Below are 12,761 nucleotides of genomic sequence, written 5' to 3' on the forward strand. Positions count from 1 at the left end.
ATAGATGATCTGGAGGAGGGAACCGAGTGTATGGTGTCGAAATTTGCTGATGACAGCAAGATTGGTGGAACGGCAAATTGTGCGGAGGGTGTGGAGAGTCTGCAGAAGGATCTAGATAGGCTGGGCGAATGGGCCAGGAACTGGCAAATGGAATTTAATGTTGGCAGGCGCGAGGTGGTCCACTTTGGTAGGAATAATGGTAGGAAGGACTATTACTTACATGGCGAAAAACTGCAGCAGGCGACGGTGCAGAGGGACCTCGGGGTCCTTGTGCATGAGTCACAAAAACCCAGCCTGCAGGTGCAGCAGGTGGTCAGGAAGGCTAATGGGATGCTGGCCTTCATAGCGAGGGGGATTGAATATAAAAGTAGAGAGGTCTTGCTGCAGCTGTATAGGACATTGGTGAGGCCGCAGCTGGAGTACTGTGTGCAGTTTTGGTCGCCGCACTTACGTAAGGATATTTTGGCCTTGGAGGGAGTGCAGAGGAGGTTTACTAGGCTGATACCAGAGTTGAGGGGGTTGAGCTATGAGGAGAGGCTGAATAAACTAGGCTTGTACTCGTTAGAGTTTAGAAGAATGAGGGGAGATCTCATTGAGATATATAAGATGATGAATGGGATGGACAGAAGTGGAGAGACTCTTCCCGCTCAGAAAGGATAGTAGGACTAGGGGGCACAGCCTCAAGATAAAGGGGGGGCGGTTTAGAACGGAGTTGAGGAAGAACTTCTTCACTCAAAGGGTGGTGAATCTCTGGAATTCTCTGCCCGTTGAAGTGGTGGAGGCTGCCTCGCTAAATATTTTTAAGACGCGAGTTGATGGGTTTTTGATAAGCGAGGGGATTAAGGGTTATGGGGAGAGGGCGGGAATGTGGAACTGAGCCACGACAGATCAGCCATGATCTTATTGAACGGCGGGGCAGGCTCGAAGGGCTAGATGGCCTACTCCTGCTCCTATTTCTTATGTTCTTATGTTCTTTCAACCTATTAAGTCAGGGATAGATGAAAACCAAACAGCAATGGCACAGTGCTAACATTCTGATGAGTCATTTGCCCAGGTTCTTTCATTTTATTTTCCACAGAAGCTTTATGCAAGAGTGAATAAAAATATAAAGACTGTGCTTAACTTAAGGTTAAAACAAATATAAAACTCTACATGCCAGTGTCTGTTGACTCACCTGTAATATGTATAAGGAGTTAAATTTGGGATCTCTAACATCTGGGCATCTGGTTCATTCTCTGCTTCATACAGTAAAACCCACTCTTCATCTTCTCCAATCACTCCAATCTGAGGATAAAAACATGAAATGTAATTGATGCTGGAATCTATGTAATAAAGAGGGAAACATTGTTAGACTATTGTTAAAATAGGAGATTCTATCATTAATATAAGCAGACAAGTGATAGATAAAACATTTTTTAAAAATTGTGATTCTACAGTTTTAATATGTGATATTTTTGTTTTAGAAAGTTAAAACAATTGATATTTAGCTATTACAAAATCAAAGTACAGTAAAGTCATAATCCAGATAATGCAATTAATTTGCTGCATCCATTTTAAAGTTTAGGTAGAATGTAATATTAAAATAAATGCTTCTTTAAAAACAGATTATATACAAACTATTTGTGTAATAATAATTTCATATCCTCATATACATATTGCTAATACCCAAAGAATTGAACATTAGACTGCTCCATGCTTGCTTTTTCGATTTAGCTGAGAAAAGACATATTAATTTTGGATGTGTCAGGTATTTTCCACCTTAGTGAAGAGGAACTCCTAACTCCAAGGTCAGAACTTGTTGCTGGTGATAGCAGTATCTTCAGTTAATGTCTGTAAATTTGCATTGTCAGCACACTTGTGATTTTCCCCAATCTTCAAAGATTAGCACCAGGAATTTCCTGCTTGAGTTCGAGCAGTCCAATGCTCTGTTTATAGAAAGTAGTTTCTCCAAATGAAATCAATCAGGCACTTAACTGGGCAGAGGTAGCTCTTCCATCAGGGACCACAGGGATTCACTCCGAGGAACTGCCAGCCATTGCTCTGCAGCACCATGCAGGAATCGGTAATTAATGTTTACTGCCATTTGAGGTTGAGGATTGCCGATGAACCCAGGCATGAGGTGAGTGATGGCAGGAAAGGGTATCACAGAATGGGGATGTGTAAGGAGGGGGAAATGGAAGTCAGCAGCAAGGGCATGAGACTGGCTCTCTGTGGTCTAACCTCTTCCCAACACTAGGTTCTTTGATTAGGCACTGAGTGCTTTTGAACAAATAGAATCATCCCTCCCCATTCCCCCGAGAAGTTTGCTAGCAATCCCGACAGTGTTTGTTTCTTTATTGGGCTTCCCGCATATCTAGTATCCCTGCCTGAAGCTGCGTGAATAATGGCAGCAATAGGCTAAGGCCCTTAAGTAGACATCAATTGTCCACTTAAGGGTTCAACTGGCAATTGGCAAAAAAGCTGTCCACAAGGCTTTCCAATATGGATTTAACTGGGACATGTTTGGGAAGGCATTGGGGTCCCCACAAGCTACCCATCCTCCTTCCAAATTAAATTCCCCCTCAACAAACTTCCACAGGAATGGCATTAAGATCAGTCCTATATCTCCTACTTGTCACAGCACCAAGGTCTCATGCAACACAATGCCATCACCCAACTAACTGCAATTTCTGACACTCAGAATTATGCATAACATCTGGATACTCATCCTCATACAATATTGTCAGGCACACATCCAAACACTGCAGGACAAAGACTGTGGCTTCTTATGTCATTGTGAAGACTAAAGGTGACATTATGTTCCTGCCTCATGTCCTTTTCAACTTAAGCCCAGTCTCTTCCTGCTATCTTGTGTGATGAGCAAGCTGCTGATGGTGTGAGTGTGGAATTCTTGCTTCCCACCCCCACTTTCCTCACCAATCTTTTCTCTCAGCCAAGCCACAGCTGCATAAGAATAAGAAACAGAGCAACAGCAACACAATGCAAATGAAGAAGCTTGTCGGTTGATCTGATACTCAGATCTAGTAGCTCAGCTAATGGCTCTTTGCATACATCAGGGTGTGAAGTACAGGAGTAAGATCAGAACATGTTGAGTTATGAAGGCATGAATGGACTGCACCCAAGAGAGGGAGAAAGAGTGGTTTATTTGCCACTTCACTAGAGGGTAAGATTGAATATGGGTTTTGCTGCAAAGAACTCAAATATGGACCTTGACGGGGCAGCATACAAGAGAGCATTAAGCTCACCGAGGTACTGGGTGCATTAGCTGCTTGCCAGGCAGCTTCTTGTCAAGGAACATGGAGGAGACAGGTTCCCAAGTTGACAGGTAACATGAGCCTTTGAATGGGCAGGTTACCTACTTCTTTACAATCTCTGCCAAATTAAGGAACTCAACGGAGTACCTCCAAAAAAAAACACCGGAGAGCTTCCAAACACTTTGTAATGGCAGATGTTGTTAAAAATTGCCATACCTCCAATTTGGATGCCTTGGTCCTTTATGGAATACTCATGCAGCTCAACACCAGTTGATTCTTGGGAGACTGACAAATTAGTTGCCAGGACTTGCATGGTTCAAATTTGGTATCCTGGTTTCACATCAACTGACTGAGCTACGTGAGACCACAACAGCATCAATTCACAGCCTTTCACTACACATTGAGGATGCTGGCTTGGTTGCCATTTCTAAGAGAGAATGGCGGAGGCAGTGCAGTGGAGTTGAATTTCTCACCTGTATTTTTTCAGCAGATGCAGCCTGACCTGCCATGTGATTCTAGCATTTTCTGTTTTTGTTCCTAACTCTTTCCTCCTCATGCCTAACAGCCTAATCATCTCTCATTGTTGGGTAATCTTCTCTAATCAAAGGTCCCAATCCACAATCCCCATTCTTTTCAGTCTGGATTAGTGATGCTCCTTCATCAGAGGTATATCCGCAATCACTATTGTGATTTCTGGTACTTTCTCTGGAACCATGTTACTATCTCCCCTTACGCACCTTCAAAAGACTATCTCTAGTTGTGCCTTCAGTCTCTCCTGAATTCATTTCCATCTTGCTCTTGTCTACATGTCCCCCTCTATCATCCAACAGCATGAAGAAAAAAAACACAATGAAGCTGTCATTCATCTCATTCGCTGCCTGGTGAGCACTTTATTCTGTTCAATTAACTGCCACATTTGTCTTTGTAATAACACTGACAACAATCCAAAGGTAACTCATTGGTTGCGAAGTGCTTTTTGATGTTCTGAGGACATGATAATGTGCAAGTTTTTTCACTTAAAAAATGGTATCAATGAGGAGTATTATATAAATGTTACTGTTGCTGCTGTTCTCACTGAAGAAATTGAGTGCACCATAAATTGCTTATTAGCAAACATCAGAATGTATAATTATCTTTTACTCCATTTGCTGAGTGTTGGCACTTCTTCAGTGAAAGCAGACTCATTAGTTAAAAAATTGGCATTCGACCAATTAATTCTTGAACTGGGGAAAAGTGGAATTGCTCCTGGGATTTGGAAAGAGTTGTGCAGCTGATCTTATTGCTTGTGTCAAAGCACTTTAATCATAAACATGAATCTCAGCTTGATGTTTGTCTAAACCTTTCTTTCTTCGAAATGAAAAAAAGTAAGAATACCTTATGAAAGAGTGTGATCTGATACTTCCTCAGTATAGTTCTATATTGTACTGCAATGAAATTTAAAACTTTCCAGACTTTGTTCAGTTTCTAGCAGATTGAAATCTATTTCCCACAGATTTGTTGAAAAATGACTTTAAGTCATCAGTAAAATGTTGGTCGTTTGTTCACTAACGTGGCAACACACGATAAGAAATTTTTTCTAAAATATAGAGTACAGATATTTATGACTCAAAACAACACAATTCTTCATTGTTAACTGGTAGATCTACCAGGTGAATTAGAAAACTCAACTTGGTGATAGGGAGCTGATAAGTTGCTTCAAGCAAAATACAAAGGTTTAATCAATGGCTAACTCATACTCAGGTTTCTACTCACTCCCTATTGACTTGCTCAATTGAAATATGCTAGGTTCTGTGCTATTGCTGAAATGTACTATTTTGCATAGTACTACATCTAAAAATATGCCACAGACCTGTCCTTCCACTATCCATTTTGAGATAGACGTTTTTCCATCAAACCCTGGCCGGAACTGCAGCATGGCTGATCGGGGACTAATATTTGAGATTACAAGGTTAGATGGAGCACCAGGGAGTTCTGAAAAAAAGACAGAAATTTAATACATAATATCATCTCTTTTATTTTCCTTTCACCTTGAGCACCAACAAGGCGGCAAACAGGATATTACATTACTGAAAGTAACTGAAGGATAAATCGTGCAACTTGTGCAATGTAGAGCCTGAGTTATATTCTTATTTATTAATAAATCTTAATCAATTAAAATGATTAAGTTGTGAGTAAGTGAAGATTGTCAATTACACCCCTATTAGAAGAAAAGATGTCTCACCTGGTGGCACTCCAGATGAGATGGTAGATAATGTCATAACTCCAATTCCAGCTGCTGTCATGGCTGCCACTTCAATGGTGTAGGTGGTCAGGGAACTAAGTCCTGTTACCTTATATTCATGTGTTGTATTTGACAATTTGCTGCTCAAACGACTTTCATTTCTACTATGCACTTCCCAAGAAATCTGGTAACCTGTACAGCACAGAAAGGTGTTCAACGGAGATTGATTTCTGTCAGTATTTTGTAAGTACGCTGGTATCAATATAGAATACATGCTCCTTCAGTGAACACTACTCTGTTTGTCAGTCTGTGACATGATATATTTAAGATGTCATGCATCAAATTCTTTCCACAGAGAAATGGATCTGGCAATAACGAAATGAGCAAATTCACAAGGCAGTTTTGAAGACAGTTCATGTACAGAAAACAAATTCAGAGAATACAGTCTGAATATACAAGTCGTTAATAATGTCCTTGTGCAACTTTTAACTTTAATAACTCTGGACGTACACACAATAATATCAATCTGTAAATGATATCTGAAAGCATAATTCACAAAGTTTTTACACAAGAGTTTAAATTTCCAGACTTCCACATAACTGTCATATTTTGTGATACATGGTTGAATCTGATTTTCCAACCGTTCCCCTTTTTATCTTCTGCATTATTTTCCATCAGTTTCAGCATCATTAACAGCATTAACAATAACATTAATATTAAAAAAAAGCTTTATGAATTATCCCTGGAGCATGCACCAAAACTATGCAGAGTAGGCAGATTGTGGAATCAGTCAGCGTGTAATGCTGATTTAATTTTAGTGGTGCCATCTTCAACCTCAATACTTCAGCTAACGTCCTGTCTTAGCTTCGCACAACTGAACATGCATTCAGCAGCTGGAAGGAACCCCCACCAGTGCTACTTGAAGGGATCATCAACCATTTGCAGGTTAGTTGCTGTTTGATTTCTCTCAGCTTTTGCTGTGCAGATAGATGTGATTTGTTCTGCACTTAAAAGTTGAAATGGAGATGAAGGGAGTGATGTGGCACATGATGAAGATCTTGGTTCTCACTTCAGGGTTTGATCCACAACATTTGCCCAGTTGTGGTTGCTTTAGCTTTTGTTGTCTTTGGCCAGCAGCAGGATGGTGAGAATGAGGACAGTCAACATAGAGTAGGACCACTTTTAGAGTCATAGAGGTTTACAGCATGGAAACAGGCCCTTCGGCCCAACTTGTCCATGCTGCCTCTTTTTTAAACCCTGAAGCTAGTCCCAATTGCATTTGGCCCATATCCCTCAATACCCATCTTATCCATGTAACTATCTAAATGCTTTTTAAAAGATAAAATTGTATCCGCCTCTACTACTACCTCTAGCCGCTTGTTCCAGACACTCGCCACTTTGTGTGTGAAAAAATTGCTCCTCTGGACCCTTCTGTACCTCTCCCCTCTCACCTTAAACCTATGCCCTCTAGTTTTAGACTCCCCTAAATTTGGGAAAAAATATTGACTGTCTGGTTGATCTAAGCCCCTATTCCTATCCCCCTGATCCAGGAAGAGGGGGAGAAGTGTTCTTGGCAGAATGCCATATCCATCCAGAGTCTCTTGGAGTATTTCTCTGAGTATAACCTGAGTGAGGAACAATGTGAAACCATTCTTGTTTCATTAAGGATGTGCTGATGGAAATCTACCACTTCTTACATCCAGATCTGCAACCTCACTGCAGACAAGGACAGAGCTGTCAATGTCTGTGAAAGTGACCATGGCCTTCAACTGCGTTGCATGGATTGATCTCATGTTGGAGCAGCAAACATCTCCAACATCTTGCAGTTTGCCATACGTACCAGGATGTCATCCATGTACTGTGTGCAAAAAGAGGTGAATACATTGCATTCTCTCTTTCCAGAAAGAAACTGGTGAAGTGAGCATGTGGCTTTGCCATGAAAGAAGGCTTCCTCATGGTGCAGGGTGCCAATGACTGCATGCATGTTGCTTTCCAGGACATCACATGTAAATTTAGAGAACGACCGCAACTGCAAAGGATTTCACTCTCCCAATATTTGGCCAATCGGCAATCATCCTCAGAAAAACATGCAGTTCATTGCCTGGTATTGTGGCAGCAGGCATGAAAGCTTTATTCCTTGCCAGTCTGCAGTACCATCAGCATTTGAGGCACCATGAGAAATCAGAAGGTGGCTACTTGGTAACACGTCTCATGACTATGCTCTCAATCCATAATGACACGGGTAGCATGTATATAACGACAGCCATGCTGCAACATGAAACATCACTGAGTAGACTACCTGTATGCTTAAACAACACTTCTACAGCACGAACAGACATGCAAGAGTCCTGCAGTACTTGTCTATGAGACCATAAGACATAGTAAGCCACTTGGTCCATCGAGTCTGCTCCACCATTCAATGAGATCATGATGTGATATTCCTCAACTTCACTTATCTCCACAAGTCTTGATTCTGTTACTAATTAAAAGTCTGTCTATCTCAGTCTTGAGAATACTTAATGAAGCAGCCTCGACAGCCCTCTGCAGTAAAAAATTCCACAGACTCACTACCCACATATAAAAAATTTCTTCTCACCTCTAAGGAATCTTAAATGAGTGACTCCTTACTTTGAGATTATGTCCTCTTTCCCAGACTCTCCCATAAGAGGAAACAACCTCTCAGCATCGACCCTGTCAAGCCCTTGCGAATCCGATATGTCTCAATAAGGTCACCTCTTGTTCTTCTAAACTCCAATCAGTACAGGCCCAACCTACTAAACCTCTCCTCCGAAGAAAGTCCGTCTGTATCTGGGATCAATCTATTGAACCTTCTCTGAACTTCCTCCAATGGCACGGATATGAGACCAAAACTGTTCACAGTATTCTAGGTGTGGTCTAACAAGCGCCTTGTATAGTTTTAGCAAGACTTCTCAATTTTTATACTCCATGCCCTTTGAAATAAAGGCCAATATTCCATTTGCTTTCCCAATTACCCACTGAACCTGCATGCTAGCTTTTTGTGATTTATGCAAAATGGACCCCGAATTCCTCTGTGCTGGAGCTTTCTGCAGTCTTTTTCCATTTAAATAATATTCAGCTACTTTATCCTGCCTACCAAAGCACATAGCTTCACATTATCCTACATTACGTTTCGTTTGCCAAGTCTTTGTCCATTCACATAGCCTGTCTACATCTCTTTGTAGATTATTTTTGTCATCTTCACTACTTTCTTTCCCACCTGTTGTTATGCCATCTGCAAACTTGGCAACAGTACATTCATTTCCCTTGTTCAAGTCATTAATGTATATTGTAAATAATTGTGGCCCCAGCACTGATCTCCATGGCACTCCACTGATTACAAATTGCTGTCTTGAAAATGCCCCTTTTACCCCAACTGTTTTTCTTTTATCAGTTAACCAATTCTCTCTCTATGCTAATATAGTAGCCCAAACACCATGTTAGAGCACATTACATGATTCATCGTGGTCTGCTGCCTCACATACAATTTTGCTTTCATGAGTCTTTGCCAGCAGGTATACAGTGGGCAGCTGAGGAGGAGGGCAAGAAGAAGGGAGGAGGCAACCACCATAGCCTTTTTCAATTGGCTAATTTGTTATCAGCTCAGTTGCAGTGAACGAAACCCAATTCCTATCAATAGTTCCACACTTTGGATGCAATCTTTCCAAAAAACATTTGAAAAGGGTTGATCTTACCAGCACGCCACACCAGTCGATTGGTACGGTGAGCCGGTAAGATTGGGAGAGAGGTAAAAGAGGTTTCTCGCTTCTCATGATGTTACCGGCTGGCGTAATTAGCCTTGCATCTGGGAATATCTGGGAACATTGGCAATATTCATTTGCCAATTTTAACATTATTAGTGAGCCTGGGACGCAATTACCTGGGCACACTTTCCTTAATGATGGCATGAATGGAGGTCCTCACCAGCGAGGATCATGTATGGTCCCTACCAATGAGGACCTGATGTAATGGTGTCGCCGGAGGGACCGGAGGCCATTGAAGACCCATGGGTGGTTGGGGGCAAGGCCAAGTGCCACTTGGGCAGTGCCAGCCTGGGACCCTGGCACTACGCACCAGGCACTTAGAATGTTTTGGTCAAATCACCCCCTACATAATTGTCTGTTTTTGGCGCAGCAATTTTTCCATACAATCAATTATTTTGGCAGTTGGAAATTTCGCAGAGGGAACGTGTGTATGTGTGTGTGTGTATGTGTGTGGGGAGTGGAGGGAACGGCAGAGGGGTGCAGAGCCTAAGCTTGTCAGGGAAGACAGCTGCAGAAATAAACAGAATTTGTTGACTCCATAAAATTGCCTCAGGCAACCTTCTTAGAAAACAGTCCACTCTCAGTTTGAGGGAGAATATGAAGCAAACTGTACTGGAATTCAGAAAATTATTTTTGGATTTTGGCATCAGCTGCCAAAGGAAACTCAGTACAAAATAGTGAACTGTGAAAATATGGAAGTACTGTTCACTGGAAGACCTTGACAACAATTCATTCATAATCTATAACAGATGTTAATGATAAGGAGAGTGAGTGCGATCTTAGAGATTGGCGCCGATTTTTTCGGCAAGTCGCAATCTTACGGCAGTCAGTGCAAAAACAGAGCCTCAATGCAATTCTTGCCAGTGGGGGGGGGGCGGCGTGGTGTGAAGCCTAACGATGACATTAATATTTAAGTCGGCGATTGCGCCAGGAATATGGCTTTTGATGTGGATTACCGAGCACAAAAACCTCGCACACTATCTTCTTGGATCGCTCCTCAGCTGTTCACTGCTCCTTCCTCTGTCACTATCACAGACCCCTCTTGCCACAACGATGAAATAGAGCCACAACAATACAAACCAACTTTATCAATCAAACTATACAAAAGTGAATTAACCAATGATGGTGCCTGCCATCTGTCAACTTTTATTGAGTGCTCCTAAGCAATACCACCCCAGTGGCTACTGCATGACTGGTGGAAGGCTTTCAATAGGAAAGACCACAGTTGCCTTGCAGGATGTTGTCTGGCCATGGAAGGTCTAGGCTTTGGACATCATCTCAGCACAGGCTCTGAAAGTACAGGCTAGGTAACGGCAAGGGGACTGGTGGAATGGCAGTGATAAGAAGGCAAATGCTGTCATCTCAAGACAGAAAGAGAAAGGGCAGCTAGCTTGTGCTCCACAGTGCCACTGCCGCTCTCCCAGGGCACAACTTCAGCAATCCCAGTTACTTGTTGGAAGACAGGTTGCTGTGGGATGCTGCAAACTCTTTGAACACTGGTATCCACAGAAATGACGATAGCAGTCTAAGCACTTGTGGCAGCAAGTAGAATCAACAATTCCACTCAAACAATGGGCTCCCAGCTCTGCACAAAGCCACATGCTCCTCCATACTCCTCGCCAGTGGTTTACTGGCAGGCCTGCCAATGCATCAATCATCTGTGTGGGTATCTTCAACCTTTTTCTGTAGAAAACCGAAGTGCTGCAAATATTCAGCATGTCTGGGAGCATCTGTAGGGTTAATGTTTCAGCTCGAATTTGACTTCTTCAGAATAAAAGAGTTGGGAACACCAGAAAACTACCTCACGAAGAACATGCAGTGTCAGCATTTGAGCTGGTGACTGCAAGTGTGAGAATGAATTATGGCGTTTCTTCATCACAAAAACATTCGTCCTTTAGAAGCAGAGAAAGGACAAATTATCATGGGAAATGAGAAAACAGCAGAGATGCTGAACAAATGTTTTGCATCTATCTTCACGTGGAAGACACAAATCATGTACTAGAGATAGAGGATAATCAAGGTTAAATAAGAGTGAGGACATAAAGGAAATTATCATCAGAGAAAAAATATTGGAAATATTTAAGGGACTAGAAGTCAATAAATCATCAGGACCTAATGGCCTACATGCCCCAGTTTGGAAAAAAATAGCTGTAGATAGTGGAAGCACTGCTTATGATGTTCAAAAAGTTCCTAGATTCTACAACAGTCTTACTGAGTTGAAAGTCATTCAAGAAACGTGGGGAGCGGAGAGAAAACAGAAACTACAGGCCAGTTAGACTGATATCAGGCATTGGGAAAATGTTAATCCATTTATTAATTTAATCTATTCTGATGAGTAAACCAAAGCACTTTGAAAACCAGAGCATGACAAAGTCAATGTGGTTTTGTGAAAGAGATATTAGGAAAATTTCTTGGAATTTCTTCTGAGGAAACAACTTATAGGGTAAGTAAAAGGGAACCAGTAAATGTGGTATACTTTGATTTCTAAAGGGCAATCGATAAGGTGCCACACACAAGAGATGGGCACATGGAGTGGGGGGTAATATAGTATAAAGGATTAGTTAATGGAAATAAGAATTAACAATAAAAAGATATTTTCACGTTAGCAAACTGCCATAGAGTGACATAAGTATTAGTATTGGGGTGATATGGTGGTGCAGTAGTTAACACAGCTGCCTCACAGCGCCAGGGACCCGAGTTGGATTCCTCACTTGGGTCACCGTATGTACGGAATCTGCATGTTTTCCTATGTCGGTGTGGTTTTCCTCTGGCTGCTCTGATTTCCTCCCACAATCCAAAAGATGGGCTGGTTAGGTGCATTGGCCATGATAAATTCTCCTCAAAGGACCCAAACAGGCACTGGAGTGTGGCAACTACAGGAGTTTCACAATAATTTCATTGCTGTGTTAATATAAGCCTACTTGTGACACTAATAAATAAACTTAAAACTCAAATATTTAATCTACGTTAATGATTTAAATAAAAAGAGAGTAATGTATCTAACTTTGCTGATGATTGATTGTTAGCTATGGAACACAGAGGTTCTGAAAAGACATGGTCTGGTTGAGTGGACAACAAGGTGGTAGATGGAGTATAATGTAGGGTAGTGTGAAGTTATTTACTTCGGTGGTAAGAATATATTTTAAATGTTGGTATCAACAGATTGAGGCGTACTTGTACGAGGAACACAGAAGATTAGCAGGAGGGTATAGCAAATAATTAGGAAGGCAAATGTCATGTACTGTGTTGCAAGGGGATAGAAGTACAAAAATAAGGAAGTCTTGTTATATTTTCCAGCCTTCTGGAATCATACCCCCTCATCAGCAAGAGATTCATAGAATTCATAGAAACCCTACAATGGAGGAAGGGGCCATTGGCTCAATGGGCCATTTGGCCCATTGAGTCTGCACCAACCACAATCCCACCCAGGCCCTACCCTCATATCCCTACATATTTCCCCATTAATCCCTCTAACTGACACATCTCAGTGGTAATTTTTAGCAT

At 41.7% G+C, this 12,761-nt stretch overlaps 1 protein-coding gene across 1 annotated transcript in view; it reads right to left on the reverse strand.

Annotated features, from left to right (window-relative positions):
* sdk1a (sidekick cell adhesion molecule 1a) overlaps positions 1–12,761 on the reverse strand; it is an 815,932-nt gene that overhangs the window by 136,079 nt on the left and 667,092 nt on the right. The window contains exons 21-23 of the mRNA XM_080206403.1: positions 5,476–5,667; positions 5,104–5,225; positions 1,175–1,284 (exon numbers count right to left, since the gene is read on the reverse strand). Of these exons, the coding sequence (XP_080062529.1) occupies positions 1,175–1,284; positions 5,104–5,225; positions 5,476–5,667 (424 nt within the window). The remainder of the gene's footprint in view (positions 1–1,174; positions 1,285–5,103; positions 5,226–5,475; positions 5,668–12,761) is intronic.

Source organism: Carcharhinus amblyrhynchos, chromosome 18 (genome assembly GCF_965287045.1).
Source record: "Carcharhinus amblyrhynchos chromosome 18, sCarAmb.v2.hapA, whole genome shotgun sequence".
Classification (NCBI taxonomy): domain Eukaryota; kingdom Metazoa; phylum Chordata; class Chondrichthyes; order Carcharhiniformes; family Carcharhinidae; genus Carcharhinus; species Carcharhinus amblyrhynchos.